We start from the raw sequence: 17,579 nt of genomic DNA, 5'->3' as shown, positions 1-17,579 counted from the left end.
AGGCAAAGTGATGCAGGTTGCAATCTAGTTGTTTTCCAGCATCATGATCACATCATGTGAAGTTTTGCCATTAAATCGACTGAGAAATATGAACTTATGCTTTATTTTATGGACTGCCCTCTAAACAGCTGACACCTTTTTGATAACACAGTGACACCGAGGCCACATGTGAACATAAAGAAAAGAAAAACATGAACCAAGCCATCACACTGCAACACGTCATTCATTCTTTAGTTTGAATACATTTTATTTTTATTATAAGTACAGTTCAGTAGTTACAAAATGAATCATCTGCCATGAGGAAACAGCAAAACATGGAGTGTTGAGCTCACAAGACAGTTTTTGTACATTTTATGTGGAGTGGAATGATCATCATAGCTGGTTTAGAGGAGAGAGAGCCCAAGCTCAACTCTCACCGTTATGCTGTCATCTTTCTACCCTGGAAAACAGAGCTGAGGTCAGAAGTCAACACCGTTGGTCAGTGCTGTCTGCTGAATACATCCAACTGGTTTGCTTTGACCCCATTTCCAGTCCCTAAAAGTATCACTTTAAACTTTTCCATGTCTCATTCATTTCAGTTTCATTTTGAATCCTCTGTAAAGTTGAAGCATGAATCATTACAGTCTACATAAATCATGGTGTTGTAGTTGAAAAGAAAAAACTTTGAGGCTGCACTGCAGTAAAATCTTCTCAAGCTGGAAACTGAGCTCTGAAAATCACACAGGCTAAAGCAGTAACAGGCCGCTGCTGCAGGTCTGAAGGGGATTAGCATACAAAAGAAATCTGAGAAACATTTTGTCAAAGCCACATACAGTAAAGAGTTTGATCAAACTAAAAAAAAAGATATTATATTTGGACTGTACATGCCGCATCAGACTTTTTCTCTGGGTTCACAAAAAATGACGTAGAAACATTTCACAATGTCAAGGGACACAAACACACGCCTTCATTTTAGTTAGTTAGCTAGTTTTGTACTGTATAAGTTGGATTTATAATACTATCACAGTGCAAAATACTTCTGAGAATTGAAACAAATGAAAGAAATCAGAAAGGATAAGTTCCTCTATGCATAATGAATTCTGTATATATGGGGGCAAATATGTCTGCAGCACAGGAGACGATTGTCATCTTTTTCCTTTTTTTCTTTTTTTTTGATCAGTAAATGGACAAGGCATTAATGTACAGTACATATAAAAATGAAAAATAAAATCAACCTACATCCTACGGTCTAGCACAGTTACATAGCTTTGTAGAAGCAATAACAGATGACTAAGGCTATACACAATATGTCTTTTTTTCCAGTTGTGTTTTTTTTCCCCATTTTTATTTCTTTTTTTGTCATCTTAAAGTAAATACATCAAACTGTTTTCAGTAGTCAGTAACACTGTGCAACAATGATAGGTGGCAGTATTTTACAAACATCTGCAACACTCGAGTCCTTCAGGCTGACATGACATATGAAAGGTGGGTTATGAAGAAAGAAACTGTTCCCACTTTAGTTTTTCTTTTTTTTTTTGTTTTTTAATTCCTCTCTTTTTAAAGTCGAGAAGAACACGGATCATTTGAGACTGTGGCCATTTAAACTACTGTAGCTTCGGTCCTTTTCCTCTTCACCAATGTTTTGAACCTTCACTTTTTCCAGCTACTGTATATCTCTCTATGTACATCGAGCACCTTCGGGTGCTGCATTAAATAATACAGAAGAAGGAAGAATGACAAACTGACAGACTGTGGTGGGGCGAAGGCCTGTTATGGGGTGGGGGTTGTACATTTAAGGGCAGTTTGAATGTTTTGTCTTGATCACAATCATCATGAGCACCACCGTCATCAGAAGACCTAACCGCGACGCGACGTGGATGTTACCTGAAAACAAACGCACTAGGTAAAAGACATGCTGACCTGTCCTTTGTTCTCCGTGATCAGAGCGACGGTTGTGGAACAGAAGACTGCTGACAGGTGCACCACAGGCGGCTAGTTTGACAGGAATGTGCTTGGTTTCAGTCAACAGTCTGCTAACGTTGCGTTTCCATTCAGCAGCAGAGTACATTCTAGCAGGTAGGATACAAGGAGGTCTGCGGACTGGTGGAATGACTATGCTCATCATTACTGATTAAAATGACACATCGTTCTAGTTCAAGGAATGTATCAGTAATTGCAGGGCCAGTTACAAGAAGTGCTAATCAAACAGGTAGTTTCATCAAAATAAAGACCAACAAAAACAATGTAGAAGACAAGAAAGACAAGGAGCATTCAGACCACAGGAGACACAACAGGAAGGTCGTCACTTTCATTAGTGTCCAAGGATGCTTGCAAAAGTCATTAGGTCCATCTCGCAAATCCATGCCGGAAGGAAACCGTCCGACGCATCGCTCTCGCCTCCTCTTCATTGTGATGGTAGCAGGTTTTCTGTTGTTTTTTTTTCTGTTTTCATCTTAAATAAAGTCTTTGTTATAGTGTTTTCCTTCATTTAACCTTCATCCTTCTCCTCCTCATCATCACCATCCCCTCATCACGGCCTCCGTTGTGGGTCGTTAGTCTTTGTTTACAGCGTGGGCGTCCAGCCCCTTGGCGTCGCCTAGGTTATGGTTGTTAGGGTGGTTAAGTTCGTTGTTAAGATGGTTGGGCTGGAGGGTCAACCTGGGGTCATGGTTCATGGGCTGGTCCTCCTCTCCTACCCACAGATGTGCTACGGCCAATAAGAGAAGAAGAGGCAGGTTAGCACCATGGACCCAACACACCAACCTCACCCTGCAGCACACACACACACACACACACACACACACACACACACACTCACACAGACACACAGCTTCAGCGCTGCATCACATGGATCATGTGCTCTGATTGGATCAGCTTCGGCCTTGCATTGTGAACGTCTGACCTCTGGCTGTAATGGCATTTAAAAATTCACTTCTTCCAATAAGAAATGTGCCGTTTGTGCAGGATTGTTGACAGATATTGATCGGACAAGATTGGAATACTTAACGCCTAAATTCATTTATAGTTAGAATAAAACAAAACATAAACACTAAAAAAAAGGTGGAAAAAAAAGAAAAGATTAACCAAATGTAATACACTATCTGTGTATATATAAAATTATTGAAATAAAAATAAAAATGAATTTGTTAAAAAGAAATGACATTTTAAAAGACCAGAAGGAGTTTGAAGCAAATTAACAACAACATGCATCAAAGGGTTAAAATCTGAGTTTTCTGGTTAACACAATGAAAAGTAAAATTCTTCTTCCTAATATTATTATTATTATCATTACTATGGTTACATTTATTTAACTTTATTTGTTTTTAAATAAAGGTTTCTGGGATTCAGACGCCTTCGGTCGGATAAGCTGATCACGGATTCATCAAATCATAAAACGAGCCGAAGGAAAACAACTTTCTACTACATTTTCTGCATATTGTAGAAATAAAACAACAGACTTATATATAAACATAAATAAGGCGTTTAACTGGCTGTTTATATATCCATAGTGGGCAAAGCCTCATGAAACACAATCAGATAATATTGAAGAGATTCCATCCTTCTAATCTTCTTTCTGCAGAACTATTGTTGTGTTTTCAGAGCGTCCTCAGCCGTTCCTGTTGTTCGGTTCAACACACTGCTTACTGTACAGATACAATGAGGGATTCCAGCCAGAACAGAACAGCTATTATTAGACTACTGTACGAAGCTACTCCTTGCTTCTTTCTAATTGTGTTTCTTTTGCGTGTTTTCTTCACAGGAGCCTAGACGGGGAGCTTGTGATGGGTTCCGAGGGAAATAATCATTTGGAAAATATTAGCTGCCAACACATTACCGTTATGACATCTGGAGTAGTTTCATACTTGTTACAAGCAAGTTGGTCGGCTCGGCAAGTGTGAAGGGAGTGTGACAGAGGGTGAGAAATGAAGTGAGTAATTATAATAAAAAAAAGAAAGAAAAAGAAAGTTTGAAGTCTCTGAGAGACAGTACGAAATGCATAACTGTAATTATGTCCCACAGCAGTGGCCGCTAAATAATACAAGCCGGCCCGCCTCCCTCCCTTTGCAGCACTTTCATTCCCTCAGCAACTTCTTTGGAAATTATTTTGCAATAAAACACAGCGGAGCACATTTGCATGTCATGTTCTTTTAAAGTGGCGTTATGAATCTGACAAAACCAAATTAAAACACAGCTTTATTTGCGCTGTGCTTTCACAAGTATGGGAATGGATATCAGACCGGAAGGAGTGCAGCGCAGGGAAAATAAAGAGTTAATAACATGATAAAACATCTTTCAGAATCAACGCAGGGAAATAACTGTGAGGCCATCGGAGCACAAGCCGCTTACAGCAACAAACACGGCCTTCTCTTTTCCTGCCAGTCCTTCGGCTCCGTGTTTCCCACTTCAGATTGTCTCCCAGATTTTACAGGGTCTGACCATCACACACAGGAGCTTTAACAGAAAACCATGTTCAGTATTTTCCACCGTTTCGGTGCTGAAAGACGAACAGAAAGAACAGCAACCTCTACAGCTGGAGCGTATGAAGCACCAGTTCTGCACCAGTGAGACGACATGATTCCATACTGGCTGTGACCACAAGATGGCAAACTAAGACTGAAGATAAGAAGCTGAAGTGTGTGTACTCTGTTACGGACTAAAAGCAATACATGTTTTTACACCTGTCACCTTGGATGAATATTTAACATTTCCTCTCTGACTGCTGCACTTCGCTGCTACACACATGACTCATTTCTGCAATCAGCGAAAGCTTCGCATGAAAATGTTTAACTTCATGAGCAGAATCCCTTCCGTTCATCCAAAACAAAGTTGACTTCTTTTAAGGCTTCAGAAAGTGCTGTGTTTCTCCCCAAGGGCATCTCCTGCCGATGACTTCCCTGTAAAGAAACTTCCTGTAACGAGCTCCAGATTAGGCCCCATATTTGATTTTCACTGTTCATTAACTAAGCCACCTGGAATGTTATTATTTAAGCATGGTGCTCCTTCTCCCCAAACAACTGCCGCTGTGAAGGGGGAGAGATTTCCTGGCCAAATTTATAGGTTTAGCATAACTTCCCCACACAGTTTTTAATTTCCCATTCGGGTAGATGGCAGATGCACCTCACAGACACAGAAACCTGCCTGGCATTCATTTATCACATGACTGCAATGCTTATCTGTTTGTTTCCTTCAAAGATCTGGCCTGTCTTAATGCACGACGCCATGCACACATATGATAACAATAAGATGCAGGGCATTAATGCAGATAAACAACATCTTGTTGGATATTAAAAGCAAAGAACGGTCATCATCACGAACACACCCAAGTGCCTCAGTGCAATGTAGAAGGGTACGTGCGCCCTCTTGTGGTGCACTGTGGGTTAGCAGATGGTGGGAGACGGATGGGTATTTTGGAGAAGACCTGGGAAAGCAAAGCATATGGTGTGAGGACACACAGCTCCAGGATCCATCCACTGTTAATACATGTGTCATGCTCAACAGAATGGATAAATGGGATGGAGGAAGGAACAATGGCATACCACTGAGCATGTGTCACAGACCTCGGGGGAACGAGGTGGTGCATGTGTGTGGATGTGTGAAAGTAGAAGTGTAGGAGTGTTGTCTCAGAGGTATAACCTGACATTAACAGTAGTTGTCAGAATAATAAAAGAAAAAAAATCACACATCAGACAATTGGATCATAAACTGAAGAAAAAAGCAGCTTCCAGTTTATCTCTTTGTTTTTTCTGTATTTGATGCATTCATGTGACTTAGCACCTATAGATCGTTTTCCATAATTAACTCTGAATGAGATTTTTTTCTCTCAGGTGTTTTTGAGGTGTTCACAGCTGTTAAACAAAGTGTTTCTGCTAGTAAAACACTGCCGCGGCACAGCGTCACTGTCACAACCTTATCTGTAACAAACGGAGGCAGGCGGGCGCAGAAATCTTAATCTGGTTATGGATACCACGCCATGGACCCTCAGAAAGGGTCAAATAAACGTGTCAGGATTATTATTAATCCTGTATAAGAATCTGTTTAACAGATTCATTTATTGTCCTAACCGCTTAATCCATTTCAGGCTCACGGGGAAGCTGGTGTCTATCCCAGCAGGGTAAGGGTGAAAGGCAGGGTACACCCTGGACAGCTCGCCGGTCCATCGCAGCGTTTAACAGATTCTTATCTGATGAATTAAACAGATTCTGTTTGACTGAGATTTCCATCTCATCTTTTTCCCACCTGCTGGAAGTTTCCGCTTAAGGCTTTTAAAGCAACTCTAGACAAACTTCTAATCCAGAAAACTCTGCTTCTGATTCAAATTGATGGCATTCTGATGTTTATTACGTATTTTCCTGAAGCCGCCAATGCAGCGCATCGAGGCTGAGAAGCTGCACCTCACAGCTGATTCTTCTTTTTCCCAAACCCCGGGCATCATGTGACCACTCTGCTTCGTTTGCATCATGTGACCACTCTGCTTCGTTTGCATCATGTGACCACTCTGCTTCGTTTGCATCATGTGACCACTCTGCTTCGTTTGCCTCATGTGACCACTCTGCTTCGTTTGCATCATGTGACCACTCTGCTTCGTTTGCATCATGTGACCACTCTGCTTCGTTTGCATCATGTGACCACTGTGCTTCGTTTGCATCATGTGACCACTCTGCTTCGTTTGCATCATGTGACCACTCTGCTTCGTTTGCCTCATGTGACCATTCTGCTTCGTTTGCCTCATGTGACCATTCTGCTTCGTTTGCATCATGTGACCACTCTGCTTCGTTTGCCTCATGTGACCACTCTGCTTCGTTTGCATCATGTGACCACTCTGCTTCGTTTGCATCATGTGACCACTCTGCTTCGTTTGCATCATGTGACCACTCTGCTTCGTTTGCATCATGTGACCACTCTGCTTCGTTTGCATCATGTGACCACTGTGCTTCGTTTGCATCATGTGACCACTGTGCTTCGTTTGCATCATGTGACCACTCTGCTTCGTTTGCATCATGTGACCACTGTGCTTCGTTTGCATCATGTGACCACTGTGCTTCGTTTGCATCATGTGACCACTGTGCTTCGTTTGCATCATGTGAACACTGTGCTTCGTTTTTTTCATCATGTGACCACTGTGCTTCGTTTTTTTCATCATGTGACCACTCTGCTTCGTTTGCATCATGTGACCACTCTGCTTCGTTTGCATCATGTGACCACTGTGCTTCGTTTTTTTCATCATGTGACCACTGTGCTTCGTTTTTTTCATCATGTGACCACTCTGCTTCGTTTGCATCATGTGACCACTCTGCTTCGTTTGCATCATGTGACCACTGTGCTTCGTTTGCATCATGTGACCACTGTGCTTCGTTTGCATCATGTGACCACTCTGCTTCGTTTGCATCATGTGACCACTGTGCTTCGTTTGCATCATGTGACCATTCTGCTTCGTTTACATCATGTCACCACTCTGCTTCGTTTGCATCATGTGACCACTGTGCTTCGTTTTTTTCATCATGTGACCACTGTGCTTCGTTTGCATCATGTGACCACTGTGCTTCGTTTGCATCATGTGACCACTCTGCTTCGTTTGCATCATGTGAACACTGTGCTTCGTTTTTTTCATCATGTGACCACTCTGCTTCGTTTGCATCATGTGACCACTCTGCTTCGTTTGCATCATGTGAACACTGTGCTTCGTTTGCATCATGTGACCATTCTGCTTCGTTTACATCATGTCACCACTCTGCTTCGTTTGCATCATGTGACCACTGTGCTTCGTTTTTTTCATCATGTGACCACTGTGCTTCGTTTGCATCATGTGACCACTGTGCTTCGTTTGCATCATGTGACCACTCTGCTTCGTTTGCATCATGTGAACACTGTGCTTCGTTTGCATCATGTGACCACTGTGCTTCGTTTGCATCATGTGACCACTGTGCTTCGTTTGCATCATGTGACCATTCTGCTTCGTTTACATCATGTCACCACTCTGCTTCGTTTGCATCATGTGACCACTGTGCTTCGTTTTTTTCATCATGTGACCACTGTGCTTCGTTTGCATCATGTGACCACTGTGCTTCGTTTGCATCATGTGACCACTCTGCTTCGTTTGCATCATGTGAACACTGTGCTTCGTTTGCATCATGTGACCACTGTGCTTCGTTTGCATCATATGACCACTGTGCTTCGTTTGCATCATGTGACCACTGTGCTTCGTTTTTTTCATCATGTGACCACTCTGCTTCGTTTGCATCATGTGACCACTCTGCTTCGTTTGCATCATGTGACCACTCTGCTTCGTTTGCATCATGTGACCACTGTGCTTCGTTTTTTTCATCATGTGACCACTGTGCTTCGTTTTTTTCATCATGTGACCACTCTGCTTCGTTTGCATCATGTGACCACTGTGCTTCGTTTTTTTCATCATGTGACCACTGTGCTTCGTTTTTTTCATCATGTGACCACTCTGCTTCGTTTGCATCATGTGACCACTCTGCTTCGTTTGCATCATGTGACCACTGTGCTTCGTTTGCATCATGTGACCACTCTGCTTCGTTTGCATCATGTGACCACTCTGCTTCGTTTGCATCATGTGAACACTGTGCTTCGTTTGCATCATGTGACCACTGTGCTTCGTTTGCATCATGTGACCACTCTGCTTCGTTTGCATCATGTGACCACTCTGCTTCGTTTGCATCATGTGACCACTCTGCTTCGTTTGCATCATGTGACCACTCTGCTTCGTTTGCATCATGTGACCACTGTGCTTCGTTTGCATCATGTGACCACTCTGCTTCGTTTGCATCATGTGAACACTGTGCTTCGTTTGCATCATGTGACCACTCTGCTTCGTTTGCATCATGTGACCACTGTGCTTCGTTTTTTTCATCATGTGACCACTCTGCTTCGTTTGCATCATGTGACCACTGTGCTTCGTTTGCATCATGTGACCACTCTGCTTCGTTTGCATCATGTGAACACTGTGCTTCGTTTGCATCATGTGACCACTGTGCTTCGTTTGCATCATGTGACCACTCTGCTTCGTTTGCATCATGTGACCACTCTGCTTCGTTTGCATCATGTGACCACTCTGCTTCGTTTGCATCATGTGACCACTGTGCTTCGTTTTTTTCATCATGTGACCACTGTGCTTCGTTTTTTTCATCATGTGACCACTCTGCTTCGTTTGCATCATGTGACCACTGTGCTTCGTTTTTTTCATCATGTGACCACTCTGCTTCGTTTGCATCATGTGACCACTGTGCTTCATTTGCATCATGTGACCACTCTGCTTCGTTTGCATCATCTGACCACTCTGCTTCGTTTACATCATGTCACCACTCTGCTTCGTTTGCATCATGTGACCACTGTGCTTCGTTTTTTTCATCATGTGACCACTGTGCTTCGTTTTTTTCATCAGGTGACCACTGTGCTTCGTTTTTTTCATCATGTGACCACTCTGCTTCGTTTGCATCATGTGACCACTGTGCTTCGTTTTTTTCATCATGTGACCACTGTGCTTCGTTTTTTTCATCAGGTGACCACTGTGCTTCGTTTTTTTCATCATGTGACCACTCGTTTTGCGGCACCGTGTCATCCACCAGCGGCCGGATGAGACCGGCTGAACAGCCACCATGGATGATTCAGCACAGAAACACAGGAGGACGGAATGCGAGGAGGCGGAGGAGGAGGAGGAGGGAAAGCGGCTGAGCACGTGGTGGGAAAGCTCCACAGACTGACCTCTACTGCTCTGAGGTAACTCAGAGAAGAAACAGGATGCAGAGATGGGAGGAAACGGGTTGAACCATCGCATGGCTCACGGTGGGGATTGCACTTCTGACCAGATACTGGTTAAAAGTTATCAACCAGTATATGAGAATGACCTGAGGAAAAATGTCAACTATGAAAGCCAAGCTGAAAGTTGCCTCATCTGTATCCATGTGGATATAAACATGGGTTGAAAGCAGGGCTGTGTGAACCCCTGCATGGCAGGGAAGGTGGCTGAGGCGGCTTTGTTCCTTCTCCCAGGCATCCGGGCCCGACACGAGCAGAAACTGTTGTTCTTGGCACGGCCGCGTCTCATTGTACGGCCCAGTATTTATAAATATGTAAATATGAGCTGCACCAGGCATAACACAGCCTGCTTGTATACACCGAGGAGGAGCGGTAAGGAAGTGAGCGCACCCCTTACTCGCTCAGCCCCACCACCCCCCAAGCCCCCCACCCCTCTTCAAATTTGTATTTTTAGATGGTTTTAATGAATACAGGATGTTTATAGTTACCATTGCCTGTGATTCGCACAAAAGACTAGAAAAATCCACATCCATACTTCCACCCCTCCCTTTCACCCTTATAACTCTCCTCCCCCTCCCTCCCCAATCCCTCAAAGCATTACTAAAGAAGAAGAAGAAGGGGTGAGGGGAAAAAAGGGGGAAAAAAGCAAATTTGTGGTGCAACGCAGCAGGATTATTGTGCTCTGAGTCTGCTTTCCACTCAGATCCTTATTAGACAAACAGAGTATGGTGTTAAGGTGCAAGAAAGAGTGACGAGAACTCCTGTGGAGGGGGGGGGGGGGGGGGGGGGGGGGGGGGGGGGATAAAAAATAAAATATGCAAAGAGCAGGTTCCTGAAGAAACAAACCTCAAGGCAGAAGACAATTTGTGTTCTTTCTGTGTTTTAAAGTTGTAAAAATAATCCAAAAGAGGGCGACGTTCCCGTTCTCTGGTAACCGGAGACGTTCCTACATGTCGGCTTGTTTGCTTTTTTTTAAACTTGGTTTTGTTTTGCTGCAAACTCTCCGGTCTAGTTCCAGGCCACTGGATGACAGGGTGACATGATTCACAGGAGGGAAAAAGAACTGGAATTTAAAAGAGGAATTATTGGAGTTGTTGGGGGGGGGGGGGGGGGGGCACAATGAAGTCAATGTTAGTGTCCTCTTTGTATCTTTCCCTGTCTGTCTCCAAAACTATTTCTGAGGCGAAAAGATTGCCGGCGTGATAATACCTCCGCTGAGCAATTTAAGCCCAAACACTCTGATGCTACAATCTGTCTTCTCTGCCTGATAGCGCTTTTCTCTCCTCTTCTCTCCAAATTACTTTCTTTCATATCTAATTATATTTGCTAATGATCTTATAAGAGAATAATGGAATGTGCTTGATCTATTACCTTTTTTTTCAATACATAAATACAATGCAGGGGAAATGACTATTGGAGACAGGAGGAAATGTTTTTTTTTTATGTTTTTGATGAGAAGGAAAATGAAGCTGGGAGCTGCAGGGTCATTAATGGGCGATGAACGCAGAGGTCATCTCTCACATTCTCTTTGACATTTCTCTCATCTGACATGCAGAAACAATCAGAAGCTCATCCACACTCTCCCTCCTGCTCCTTTTGCTTTGCTACTTCTCTCTAATCTCTCAGATATCTACCTCCACTTTCTTTGATCCTCTAATGGAAACATGGAGCTCTGCGAGGTGCTGTTCCGGTGTCACTCCTCATGGCATTGTGCTTGTTTCAGTTTTTATTTTTGGAGAATATGATCAAGGAAGCGTAATGGAATATTGTTCTAAAACATGCTAGTTGTTGTTCCTGACACTCAGTTAAAATATCTGAGGTTATAAACCTGCCAGTAAACTAAGAGATTATTCACAGATAAGACTCAGTTGCATCAACATGATAATAAATACAAATGCAACATCAGAAGAAAATAATAATATTGCTGTGACACAACGGCTCTTTGCTCCTTCGGCTTCTATTGGAAATCCACTGGCCTTTTTACTGAATAGCTGTCTTTTCTTCTTGTTGCCAAACCCTTGTCCCGGCCTGTCCCCTCCTCACTCCTCTTAAGCCTCTTCTTCATCCTTCAATCTTCCCTGCAGTTTCTCCCATGTTATTTTTCCCTGTGCAGAGGCCTCTGGACAAGCCCAGCCATGACAGGCACTCTAAACCCCCGGCATTAATGGAAGGAAATGGCATTCGATCACTGTTTGATCTCCTAATCATTTCTGCTGAAATGATAATTAGTGCCCTTCCAATCCTCCCATAGAGGAAGAGAAAGGGGTGGGTTGATGGAGTGGAGGATGAGGGGGGGGGGATAATAAATACAAAGCAAAAAAAAGAAAAAAAAACAACAATAAAAAAATTATTTTTCTCTCAAATGAGGACTCTCGTCACCCAACATGTTCACAACCAACAAGTGCTTTTTTTTCAGACTTCTCATCCTTCACACAGAAAGAAATATACTGTAACACACACACACACACACACACACACACACACACAGCCTGGCGACTGCTGTCTGTGATTCTTTTCAGCTGACATAATCCTGATTGATTCGTTCAGCAGATAAAAATTGGGTCCACTTCTGCCCTTTTACTGGTCGAGGGGGCGGGGGCGGGGGGGGGGGGGGGGGGGGGGCGGGAACATAATACGTCCTTTTATTCAGCAACAATGTAACATAATGACATTGGAATGTGCAGGGAAAAAAGGCCACATCTTAAATGCCTCTGACACTTTGAGCTCTAAATGTCTGTAGTCTGCTGCAAAAAAACAGGAAGAAGTGAAATAAATAACTAAAAAGTCAGAAAAGCGATCAATAAACTGCTGGATTGTACTTAAACTCTTGTTCTGCGGAGGTCAAACTGCAGCCAGTTTCTCTAATGTGACGCTATTTATTAGCAGCTCGGTACACGTGCTGCTTTGCATCTCCTAACTATCACTGCCGTCTATTCTTTTCTGAAGAGGAAGCTTTTGTTTGAGGGGCATGAATAGGTGAGGTCATCTCAAATCATTGCAGCTGCTTTGTTTTCCCTTTTTTTTCTTTGTTTTTCAGAAAGCTTTGTGTTGATAAAAACTAACATCCTTCCTTGATTTTCTGCAACGCAGAGGAGGTCTAAAGGCCAGTGTGGTTTAACAGCCCTTCCAGGATTTGGCGGTGCTGTAATTGCAACTATTAATGCAAATTCAGTCCATTCTCGTGAAACTTGCAAATCTTTTCAATTTTACTTAACCTCTGATTTTCTGATTATAACTGAGTAAACATGTTAATGTGAAATATGTCGCAAAAACTGAAAAAATCACTGCAAAAATCACTGCAAACCACCAAGCATGATCTTTAGCTGAACTGGTTGAGGAAACAGGAAAATAAAGCAGCTGGCCAGCGTTGGAGTCCTGAGTATGTTGCAGCATGTCACCACTTCTCTTCTGCTTTTCTGTCAACCGACTGTCAAATGCAGACCTGGGAGTCCACCTTTAACGTCTGATTACTGAGCATGAGGGGTGGGGGGGGACGTTGCTTTGTACTGTGTGGAACGTTGCGGTGGAAGAAACAAATGATAAAAACTTTTAGGGCACAGCACCAGCAGCAAAAATGCAGTTTTGGACATCGAGATCTTCTCTAATACATATATATATAATATATAATATGTCATGCTGCAGTTTGCTCATTTCATTTGGAACGTGATGAATAATGTTTTCAATGAATTTCTGGTGTTTTTGTAAGAAGAAGAAACTTTTGACAGAACCTTTCATTAAAAATGTCAGAAAATCAAGGTTGCAAAGGTAACAAAGAAAGATGTGAAATCCTGGAGGGCCTGGCTGAGGTTTGTGCTGCTGTCCTCAGCTGTTGTCTGCATGACTTCATCTGCCTTTCATTTGTTTAGCTGTTATGAATAGAAGCATCACAGCGAACACTCTCTCTGTTTCTTGGCTTTGAAGAGCCAAACTAGACCAGTAAGACGGCACCTCGAACTTTCTGCATGTTGGCTGTTAACTCTGAGCAGTAATGTGCAAACCAGACAAGGACAGCAGTTTCTGCACCGGTTGCTCACAAAATGTGGCATGAAACCAGATGAGAGTTGACGAAGAAGAGGAAATCTTTTGCTCGAACAGTTAATGTGTCCCCAAATCCTCCACCGCAGCAGCAGAGGAGGAAAGACAAAGGGAATGTCGTGACACATTATGGAGGAAGTATGTAGATCACAAAGGGAGGAGCGAATGAACTAGAGACGCAGCACCAAATAGGGCAAAATTATATAGGGCAAAATGCATATATAGGGCAAGAGTAAGTGTGCTGCTTAGCTAAAGTCAGTGTTACCCCCCATAAAGGCAGGAAAATGGAGCTGACAGCATCAGTAGCTTCAGTACAACGGCATCACTTTAGCTTGTTTCATAGATGAACTCCAACAGAACGGAGAGGAGAGAAAGACTCCCAGCCAGAGAAAAGATGCAAAACGAATGATAAAAAGAAGTAAAGTCTCTTCAGAAGAAGATTCAGCAGGAAGACAGAAACGGAAATATTTGCAACTCAGCAACAGAGCTGTTATGATCCCAGAGAACCTGTTGCTGGTTGGAAGGGGTCCGTGCAGGACCTTCTCCCACACGCTGGAGAGAAATAAAAGAGCCCAGTTTATAGACTGTGAGGGTGGAGAAGGCTTCCAGGGGTGGATGCTTTCTGGCAGAGAGGAGGAGGAGATGTGTGAGCAGGTGCAACATGTGCAGCAGTTTGGTGCACCAAGGTGGAGGAACATTAAAACTCCAGCAGACCAGATCTCTGCAAAGTGAAGGTGGTTTCCTCTCATCACCAGAATGCAGACATTCAGCTGGACGCTAAGTACTCATTATGAGACGGATTTATTTCAATCTTCTACGTGTACGTGTACGTGGTTATGAGCAACTTTACTCTGCTATGTTGTGTTCAGATGGTTTTATTTCCAAACCTGAGTACATTCTTTCTGCCTCTTTATCTACAGAGTTCAGGTTATAAATGTACATTTATTGGTATTAATGACATCACTGGAGTCAGCTCCGCGGACGTTTTCCATGTGGGGTCTGCTGGATTCATCTTTCACTGTTTTTATGATGCATGTGCACATGTTACACATGTTTCTCCACCATAATACATGTGAAGAAAGGTTTTAAAATATGGTGTCATTAAGATGTCATGCAAAGTTCGTTTGACCTGCAGGTGCAGCAATGAAGCTGTTTGTTTATTGCTTTTTTAGACGGTAACCTCTTAAGCTCAGTGGATCCTCCTACGGTTCTGCTCAGAAATGACAAACCCAAAAGGAAAAATTTGATGTTGTCATTTCATCTGGATCGGTTCGGCTGCATGTCAAATCTCATTTATGGCTTCTGTATGTGAAGCTGTCACCTGAACTACACGTCAGAAATTCTGAATAAGACCTAAACAATAAAAAACACAATCAGAACTGAACTGATGTAAAGAGCAGGTCCTGGAGATTACCCCACAGTTCTGCACCGGTAACGTCCACGTCCACGTCGGGCTATAAACCAACATGGGGATGATCCATGCAGAGGTTCGTGTTGCTGAAGCGAACCAAGGCGAAGTTTTGGGAGAGACATATTTAGATATTTTTCTGTTTGGCACATTTGGTATAATCTGGTTCTAACATTCAGTACATCCCACGTGTTTATCCTTACAGCCATCAAACTATTAATCTGCAACATTATTAGCCATTAGAAACTGCGTATTATTAATCTTACATTGTACTTAGAGTCAGTGGATTTCAGATGTAGCTCCATGGTTTATCTATCGGGACCGCTCTCTAAGATGCTGCTCGTTTCTGGACTTTAATCCACGTTTTTATTCAAGCTTCTACTCATTTTATTTTCAGTTTTAAGAACAATGTTAGATGAAGATGGAGATTCTTTGCACCACTTTAGCTTTGCCAAAAACCATATATGTTTCTCATTTCTCATGCTTTTCTCCCATAACAACCCTGCCTCCCCACCACACACACACACACACACACACACACACACACACACACACATCACTTGCTCAGTATTCCTTGATGTAAACAGAAAAGTCAGAAAAAGTGAGAAATAAAGAACTGCAGCGCACCTGTCTTCCCTTTAACGCGGTTCCTTCGGCTTTCTGCCGTCTCTGATGAATCAACAGTTGCTGCTACAAACATCTGCTTGCTGCTCTTAGCAGATCTCAATTAAGACTCACACAGGCGCGTCCGACATACCTTATTTATGATATTTTTTTCAACAAGCAAAACAAGGGAATGAGGCCAAAAGGTCTGAGAAATCCCACTTAAAGAGGACATAATGAGGCAGAAAGACGGAGACGAGGGGAGGTTGGAGGTGCTGGCAAGAGATTTAAAAAAGAGGCCCTCTCGCCAACACTGGCAGCACTTTTAAGAAAATAGAAAGAGAAAAAAGAGCAACGACAACAAACAGCGACAACCAGCAGCCCGAAGCCCTCCCTCTTCATTTCTTCCTGTTTTTGAAAAGGAATAAGAAAGAGACGATGAAGAAGAAGAAGTGAGTGTTGATATGATTATGTAAATGTAAACAGGATTTCCTGCCGACTGGAAGCCGTCTCTCTCTCTCTCTCTCTCTCTCTCTCTCTCTCTCTCTGACCCGTTCTCCTTGCAAATCTTCCATTTAAGACAAATTCCCCCGGGGAGGCCGCTCTGCCGTTACTTAACGGGATAATTATGATATACGAAACCTTTCCAAGATCACCCCTCCTCAACCCCCCCGAACCCCCTCAACACCCCCACCCCCTCATATTTCTTTGCCTTCTTCTGAATCACTAACACTCTCCATTTCTCCGTCTGTCGTTCCTCGCAGGCCTTTCCCTCCATCTCTCCTGGACCGCGCCGTTAATTCGCCTCGACACAAACAAGCACAAACTTCTCATTTTGACGCCATTTTTTGCTGCTTTTGTTAAATTCTTTGGTGAAATAATGACGATGTTACGTAGGACTTTAGTTCTTTCCACTGTGGAAAAGCTGAAACACCAGGCTGAGTGGAAACGCGCGGAGATGATCAGAAATGTTTCCTTACATCAGGAGAAGTAAACATCTGTCTGAATAAACATCAGGAGGAAAAGTTTTTCAGTCCTGACCTGACAAATCTCCCTGCTCTGCACCAAACAAAAGATACAGATTATTGTCATTATTATTATTATTATTATTGTTGTTATTATTATTATTATTATTATTATTATTATTATTATTATTATTATTATTATCATTATTATTATTATCATCTTCATTATTATTATTATTATAATTAATAATAATAATAATAATAATAATTATCATCTTCATTATTATTATTATTATTATGATTATTAATAATAATAATAATAATAGTAATAATAATAATAATAATAATAATAATAATAATAATAATAATAATAATAATAATAATAATAATAATAATAATTCCATGTAAATAGAGATTAACACACACAGAGTGTGAGGGAATAAATGACTGGTGTGTTGTGCACGGCATATTTAACGTGCACATGCTGGAGCGAATGAACACGTGGACGAAACAGAAAAGATGAAACTTTTTAATCTGCGTAATAATTCAGTCATTACGCTGGAATATGCTGCATGTGTGAGAGCATCGGCGGTTTTTAGACCAGAATGTTAATATTTGCTGTCTGCTTCACTCAGCTGTGAAAGTCGTCTTTTTTTTTTTAGCTCAGCTTCCATCTGGCTTGGCCCTTAACGCCATGACCTCACAGTGGAAGAATTGAGAAGCCATCACATTATAGTCCACATATTTCCCCACCGTCCCCCGGAGCTGTGTGTCGTTCAGTGCTAACCATAATATACTGTATTTAGCCT

At 42.4% G+C, this 17,579-nt stretch overlaps 1 protein-coding gene across 1 annotated transcript in view; it reads right to left on the bottom strand.

The window, feature by feature from the left end:
• Positions 1–350: 350 nt before the first annotated feature.
• The window catches only part of znf536 (zinc finger protein 536), a 166,059-nt gene continuing 148,830 nt past the window's right edge, over positions 351–17,579 (bottom strand). The window contains exon 7 of the mRNA XM_079243641.1: positions 351–2,686. Within this exon, the coding sequence (XP_079099767.1) occupies positions 2,532–2,686 (155 nt within the window). The 3' untranslated portion in view covers positions 351–2,531. The remainder of the gene's footprint in view (positions 2,687–17,579) is intronic.

This window comes from Telmatherina bonti (genome assembly GCF_933228915.1).
Source record: "Telmatherina bonti genome assembly, chromosome: 1".
Lineage (NCBI taxonomy): Eukaryota > Metazoa > Chordata > Actinopteri > Atheriniformes > Telmatherinidae > Telmatherina > Telmatherina bonti.
This window is presented reverse-complemented; position numbering and strand designations above follow the sequence as displayed.